The sequence below is a fragment of the Centropristis striata genome, chromosome 20, assembly GCF_030273125.1.
Source record: "Centropristis striata isolate RG_2023a ecotype Rhode Island chromosome 20, C.striata_1.0, whole genome shotgun sequence".
Lineage (NCBI taxonomy): Eukaryota > Metazoa > Chordata > Actinopteri > Perciformes > Serranidae > Centropristis > Centropristis striata.
In genome coordinates this window covers 19100758-19108703 of record NC_081536.1, presented here as the reverse complement: position 1 = coordinate 19108703, position 7946 = coordinate 19100758, and the positions used below count along the sequence as shown (strand labels likewise).

The 7946-nt window shown below is 42.2% G+C and overlaps 1 protein-coding gene across 1 annotated transcript; it reads right to left on the bottom strand.

Moving 5' to 3' along the window:
* Positions 1-2281: 2281 nt before the first annotated feature.
* Positions 2282-4118, bottom strand: olig3 (oligodendrocyte transcription factor 3). Its single transcript, XM_059359434.1, has one exon. It carries the CDS (start codon positions 3819-3821, stop codon positions 2934-2936), a length of 888 nt encoding a protein of 295 aa, XP_059215417.1. The 5' UTR covers positions 3822-4118; the 3' UTR covers positions 2282-2933.
* Between the last annotated feature and the right edge of the window lie 3828 nt (positions 4119-7946).

Genomic DNA, 7946 nt, shown 5'->3' with positions numbered 1-7946 from the left:
AATGAGCTGAGCTCCCTGAGTGTCCACTGTATACATGTTCTTATAATGGCAATAAACTCATTTATTTTGTCTCATTTATTCATGCATTCACCCGTCATCTGTCTTAGAGGTTTTGATGCTCACTGCAGACTTCTAGACTCTAGAGGTACCCAAATAATAGCTGAAAAGCTTCTTTAGTTTCACTGGTGGAATAAAAAGTTTCTCCAATACCTGAGACCAAACATTCCTGTATTTAACAGCAGTTTTCCACACTCCTCTGCCTCTCTTTTTCTTCTTTCTCTGTATTTTATTCTGTTTTACTTCCATTTGTTCCGTTACATCATTAACAACAACTTTCAGTTTTTGCTGGGCATCCCATAATAAAAAAGAGGGAATCTGAATCACAGTGGGATTTACATGATTAAAGTATAAATAAAAGTCTGACTCTAATGAGGATAATTTTTGTGAACCCTGCTAGGAAGATAAGCCCTGCCATTATGATAAACAGTGACAGGAAACGCACAGCTCAATCGTTGTTTGATTACTTTTTAGCTTAATTACAGGAGAAAAATCTTAAATTCCAGAGTATAATAATAAATACTCCTGTTACCATATGATGATCGAGCAAACTGCAAGAACTACACTCGCAGTAAAACAGATTTACATGAACTCTTTAACATGCAACTGCCACATTTGTCTTGTGCATGTTATTTGCATGTGCATGAGTGTTTTGTGCATTATGTTTGTGGCTTACTTACAAATGATCCCCCTGCATGAATGTAACAGTGCTGGGTGGCAGCAGCAGCAGCAGTTGTCTCTGCTTTACTCAGCTCCTAATTAGCCAGAATTAAGAAGTATTTCTCGGCCCATTGAAGAGTCCATTTCCTTTGAAACCAGAGCATAATAAACCTTAAGTAATTACCCCAACTCATGACTATTAACTCGCAAACCGCCAGCTTCCCTTGACAACATCCTCCTCAGTGTTGTGTGGTTAAAAGGCCATTGCAGCTACCCAGCTATTTACATCCCATCTGGCAGCCTGCGAGGGACAGACAGGCTATACTCATTCCTAAAGACAAAAAAAGTGGAAAATGAACTCTTTCACGCTTTCTACAACTTAGCCACAGAACTTGTGTTTTCTTCCCTCCAAATAAGTTACAAAAGGGCTTCTTCTTCTCCTCCTTTTCTTTTTCTGTCTTTTCTTTATTTTATTTTTTTTAATCCACACACTCATTTGCATGCGGCCGAGGCCGAGGAGGGGGTCTGAATGTATAATCTTCTTGCATTTAGTAGCCTGTAATCCCGACGCCTTTCTGTGATGTGATTTTCTCCTCTTGGTCCCCCATGAACAATTAACTTGTAATCTCCACAAACATACATTCTGTCGCTGCAGAGATGAGACGGACAAACACCCAAGGGACCCGGCGGACAAACTGCTCTGCGCTCCCCGAGGCGGAGCGCTTTCTAGCTGGGAACAATTCAGCTGGGCTCCATTAGAAGCTGCAGCCCAGTCCCCTCATTTCATCCTCATTTTCCTTTTCTTTAACATTCCTGTTAGCAGCGAGGAAATGTTAAATAAATGCTGTCTGGCCATGTCCGTGTTTTAATGTGCAACATGGGGCCTGTAGCTGCACACATGAGACACAAGAGAAATAAAATTACAAGCTGATCATATCAGATTTTAACTGGTTTCAAGTGGTTGAAAGAAATCGACCTGTGCAGCTTCCCGGATTTCCTTCTTTCATTTTAAAAGATGGGTCTAAAATAAAAAATGTTAATAAAAAGAAAATTATTAAAGTGCTGCTATTCTTATTTATACACAGGAAAATTTAATTTCGGTAAGAATAATTTAAAAGGCCTATTATTAGAAAATACATTTCGTGCACTCACGTAGTTTTTCTTTTAGGCTACATATTAAGTTAATATTGAACCTATTTGAACCTATAACAAATATCTTGTTAAAAAGGATTCTGTTAAATCATTATTTTTCGTTGATTTTAAATAAATAAATAAAATGCCAATGGAAATATAGTCTGTGAAAATGAACACGTCGTTGCGTTTTTAAACTGAGGCCTTGCTTTAATTTGGAATATTATCCTGAACAAAATATATAAAGATTATCTTTATTATATATAGAGAGTTAAATGTGTTTGGGCTGAAATAAAGAAACCGATTTAAGGGGATGAAAAAGATAAATGAAAAAGGAAAATATAAAACTTCATGAAGTTTAAGCCATATGTGATACGGCAAATATTGTTCTTGGATTTTTTTAGGGAGAAAAAAAGAGTGAAAGACAGTGAGATATGATCCATAATTTCAGTTTTATTGAAATTTCATCCAGGGACGCTGGGCGATAATAAATATTTCATCAGTCATCAACAATGTACAAAAATAAAGACTCGGGGGTCTCTGGGCATAACAAATTCAGTTCAGCAAAAACAACCATGCTGTGATAATTATACCATCATGCAAAATAAAAACAAAATAATAAAAAATGAGCCACGAAATAAAAATAAATCGAAATAATTTTAAAACAAATGTCCGCAGTGGCAGAATAATTTTAGCTAAACACATAAATGTTTTCATTTACAACTCAAGTTTAAAATCCTTGGTACAAGGCACAGAGAGCATTCTTCGTTTTCACAAAATGAAGCCTGATACAAAACAAAATGTAAATTGAAATGTTCATGCAGCTTCGTTCGCCTAAAACTCAGAGACACGAGAGGCTCGTGGCATCTTGTTGCATGACACACAACTTTTTCTTTTTACCATAATTTGGCAAAACCGACAGTCTTTATAAGTCCTTGTTACAAGGAGGAAAATAACACTTTTTTTCTCATACGCCAAACAAGAAAACAGACTAAACAACAACATGCACCAGTGAGGCCAAATCCACCCACATGCCCTGAAATCTCTATTTACAAACATAACAGTCAATCTCTGTCTGTCAGGCATCATTTCATCAGGTCCTTGCCCTCCCCCGTGAGTCTACTGATGCCGGTGGAGGTGATGGGGATGTGTGGAGGAGGAGGCACCTGGCAGATGGTGCAGGGACACGGCAGTCCGGCCCAGTGCTGGAAGCCGGAGCCCAGCTGCAGGGCCGGGGGCGCACCGGGGGAGCCCTTCATCAGGGGGTGGGGTGCCCGGATAGACGTAAGCCCGGGCAGCGCGCTCGACAGCGTGGAGGATGTGGATGTTGACAGCGCGCTCCCGAGGAGAGGGTGCACCTGGTGCGCGGCGGCGGCGGCTGCTGCGGCGGCTGCAGCCACGGGGCCCCCGGAGTGCCCACCTGGGCCGGCAGCGTGCCCCACGGTGCCGCAGTGGAAAGCCGAGTTGTGCCCTCCGTAAATCTCCCCCACCAGCCGCTTCATCTCGTCCAGAGAGCTGTTGAGCATCAGGATGTAGTTCCTGGCGAGAAGCAGCGTGGCGATCTTGGACAACTTCCTCACCGAGGGCCCGTGCGCGTAGGGCATCACCTCGCGCAGGCCATCCATGGCCAGGTTGAGGTCGTGCATGCGCTTCCGCTCCCGGCCGTTAATCTTGAGGCGGAGGTGGTACATTTCCTCCTCCGTGATCTGTTTCTTCACTTTGAACTTGTTGCTGCTGCTGCTGCTGCTGCTGCTACTGCTGCTGCTTCCTACTGACTTCGGATCTCCGGACCTCAGGAGATCACTAGCGCTCATCTTCTGGCGCAGCTCTGCGCCCTGCGTGGAGGAGGAGACTGAGGAGCCGACGTGGTGGTGGTGGTGGTGATGGTGGTGGTGCGGGTGGTGTTCTCGCATAGACATGGCATCCATGTCCGGGGATGAGGCTCTGCTGCTTGGGCTCGAGTCTGAATTCATTTTATGGGTTCGCTTCCGAGGTTGTTGGGTAGGAGGTCGCTGCTGGTTTCCTCCCTCTCTCTCTCTCTCTCTTTCTATCTCACTTTCACTCGCTCTCTGTCTCTCTCTCTCTTTCTTTCTCTCTCTCTCTTTCTGGAGTCTTTTGTCACTCTGGTCACCTGATGTTGCCTGTAGTCCTCCTGTCCCACGCTTATGTCCTTCTCATCACATCGGTGTCCACTTTGCCTCTGCCGACTTTCTCTCTTTTCTCTCTCGTGTCTCTGCGGTGAGGAGGACACTGATAGTGGGTATTTATATACGCGGGGAGACAAAAGCGGCTTTCCTATTCATAACGCCTAGTTAGGAGGATGACGTGCCCGTTAGAAAAGGGGGCGGTGTGCTTTGACTGTCCCAGTGACCGCGGTGCGCAACCATTCACTGCCATTGTCAGGACACTGCTGGGGGGCACAGCGCGCCTCTCTTCTTCTTCTTCTTCTTCTTCTTCTTCTTCTCTTCTTTTCTCTTCTCCTCCCTCTCTCCTCTGCTGGATCAGAAAGTTGCTCTTCCTGGGACAAACTGGTCAGTTTTTACAATTTTATATTTTTTTTGCATACATGTCATAAGTTGACACGTTATTTTCAAAAGCTTGGCCTGATTTGTCTGCTGCGCATTTTCTATGCTGCGTAAAGTGAATTTTACGCACAAACACACGTATAGCATCGCGAAAAATATTTCTCATTTCACATGTCTTGACATTAAAAATGTTGACGAAATGCACCAGAAGGAGACTGTTTAAGTCACTTTAAGGACAGTTCATTCTCAAACCAAAAGTCTCTGCGGTTCTGCTGGTGGTTGCCTGAGGGAGTCAGGAGGAATGGGAAGGGAAATTGCTTTCCCATTGAGCGGCTCCTGCTGCCGCAGGGGAGCGTGGCCTCCGCTGGGACAGAGGTAACATGCCCGCTCCGACACTCAGCACTCTGCTGGCCATATGGCAGCATGTGGGCCTCATGTCTGGACCTTCATAAAACTTCTCATCGCTTCCATGTTCTGCTGAAGGATCATTTTTCATTTAATTTCCCTCTAAATTATTATTATAATAGCCTCTAACTGTGTTTTATTTTTCAACTAATTTCAACAATTTCCTCCCTAGAAATAAAATAGAAACAAACTCAATTTTAATCAATAATATCCAGGATTAAATAGTTTTAAAATGTTGATTAGATGATCAAAAAAATACTGAACATTTTTTTGGCAATTCGCACATACAATAATTAAAATACAAAATAAAAAGGAGTGTTAGAAATGTCAAACTCCAGATGTGTTTAACACAATCACTGAATAAATTAAAAAATAAATAAAATAAATGAAGTCAGCATTATACTGCTTTTTTGCAATGATACAAATTAATAAAAGTGAAAACAAAACGTTTATCTAACATAAAATATATTTAAGTGATTAATAAAGCAAACAGACAGCTCTTTAAAGGTGTCATTTTGACAAAATATTAGGAGAATGCATCAAATTGAGTCAGTATTGTGGATATTGAGCCGCTGAGAGCTCTCTCTCCACTCTGAAGAGTCTACTCCAGATCGTTTTGTGGAGGTGGAGTGGAGGAACAGGCCACCAAACAATAACATGTGGAAGTAACTGAAGCACTTTTTCTTCTGACCACCACCTCAGCGTCCCTCCATCCATCCATCCATCCATCCATCCATCTGTCTATCCTTCCATCCATCCGTCTGCACACCCACCCACCCAGCACTTCAAACCCGGATAATAAAGTCTGCCTCAAACTCTGCCCGGTGCTCTATCCTTCGCCAATGAGATCCCCCTGGTAGAACAGTAAAAATGTGTATTCACGGGCTCATTGTTGGCCCAGCAAAAGAGCCCTTCTCATAAAGGTGCTGCCAATGCAAAGAAAAGCGCTGGTCGGCTTTGCTCTCTCTTGGTGGCATTTGAAAGTGTAAAGCTTTGAATACCAATTGCTTGAACTGGACATATGTGAATCCGCTGTAAGCCTACTAATCCTGTCCCCAAGTGTTTCTTTGTGCGCGGGGCAGCCTCGCACACCCAAGAGAAAGTGTTCCTAATCCGGCCAATGTGGAGAAATGTGTGAATGAGAGGGCCAGAGGAGAGCTCAGAGAGGAGGTGTGTGAGAGCATGTGTGTGTGTGTGTGTGTGTGTGTGTGTGTGTGTGTGTGTGTGTCAGGTATCAGTTTGTGCACATGCTTTTCAATTAGTTTTCTATTTTCTTTATTTATGTATTTTTGAGTGTGTGTGTGTCCATCTGAGGCCCCTGGCTCCACACCACCAGGACACTGGTCTAAATGGAGGCAGTTATTCACTGTTCCCCACACTACTGTCGCAGCAGGTCGCCCCTAATGTGCTCTTTTCACTGCGTAAGCTCCTCGCTTTCCTTTCATTCCTCTGTTCGTTTCTTTTTTTTATCCTTTCCCCTCTCTCCTCCTCTCACACTCTCTCTCACTTCCTTCTTCGCTCCAGTTTCTGCTTGCTTCTTCTCCTCCTCACACTTAAAAAAAAATCTTTCTATCCTCATAAGTGGCTCTCTGCCCTCTCACATCAGTTTCCTGGGCAGCAAAAGGACAGCTAGTAAAACACTTATAGTCACTGGGTCCCATTTTGGGTCAACACTGCAGTTCCCATGGGAAGAAAACCATCCAAGATACAGTCTTGCTTTGACATTAGCTATTTGGTAACGTTATAATCAAGCATGTCTCTATTTAGTTCCCGAGCACTAATTATATGTTGGAATATCATGCGCAAATTGTTTTCTGCAACTAACAGCATATACAATACATTTACATCACCTTACTTAAAAAAAAGATAGTGATCTGTGCTTATTTCTGCATACACTTTTGACTCTACTAAATTAAATTGAGTCAAAACAACTTTCTGTGACACAAATCAGCTCTTAAAAGTTTATGTGGTGAAAAACCATCAGCAGAGCTTGGAGAAACTTGACAGAACTTCACTGTTTTTAGTCAGCGGTGCCCTCTAGTGGCCGTAGTAAAAATGTAGGATGCAAGGGGCGTGACAGTGCGGTGTGTAAAAACAAAGCCGGGGAGTATAAAGAACAACAAAGTCCGCTTAGCGTGGGCAGGAGGGATCAAACAAACACAGGACTTGGAGATCAGTGTTCCTGGAACATGTGAAACAAAAAAAGTAAATGTGGTTATTTAAAGGTATGTAACTTAACTTGCATGTGTAATCCCTGTGTAGCTACATCCGCTTTACGTCAGCTACTTAACTACATCACTCCCAGTAGGTACATCCATTAATTTTTCCCTTTTTAAACTATATTTTTATGCCTCTTTATTAATTTTTTGTCCTAACTTTGAGAACTCTGTTTGTTGCCTAAATCTAACCAAAATGCAACAGTTTCACAATGTCAGCAGTGTTTTAAACAATGACTGTTATCTTTTGTATGTTTAAAAACAAAAAATATGTTCCCCTTAAGTAATCGAGAATTAAATTTTGTTGTATTGAAAGATAATTTTTAGGAGACAGGGCTGCACAAACAAACCTACAAACATTGCTTGACTATTCAGTTTAATTTTTTAGCCTAATCTGTGTCACAGAACTTTAAAAAAAGAGGTAAGTGAACATTTTTAGCAAAACATGTAAGGTTTAAATACACTACCATCGCTCTCCAGAAACAACCAATCCCTTCGCTGCGTCTCTCTCTCTCCTGGGTGGGCCAGGCTCTAATAAGCTCAGGGCAGTAAACAGTCAATGGAGGCGTCCCTGCAGCAGCATGTGAAGGCAGTTGTTGGCTGTCTCAACATTACTGTGACACAAACATTGTCATTTGAACATCTCTGGGCTGAAAGGAGTGCACACACAATACACACTCAGAGGGAGACACAAGGTCAAGGTAGCAGTCAAAGGTGTCAAGGTTGCTTTCAAAGTAAAACATTATCTGATGCACTCATGCATTTTGTGGAAATTATTGTTAAATCCACAGGAAATTAGGTTAGTTTCAGTTATTATCTGTGGCAATCGGGAGCCATAAAGCATCTTTCATTGTTCTGAAAGTTTTGAAAAGTCTTATGAAAATCATTATTTATATGCAAGATACTTTAGTATTTTAGCAGTTTGTCTTTAACATATTTGTGTAATCTCACT

Excerpts from the sequence above, each read along its gene's own strand:
- olig3 (XM_059359434.1), bottom strand. The coding sequence starts at position 3,821 with ATGAATTCAGACTCGAGCCCAAGCAGCAGAGCCTCATCCCCGGACATG.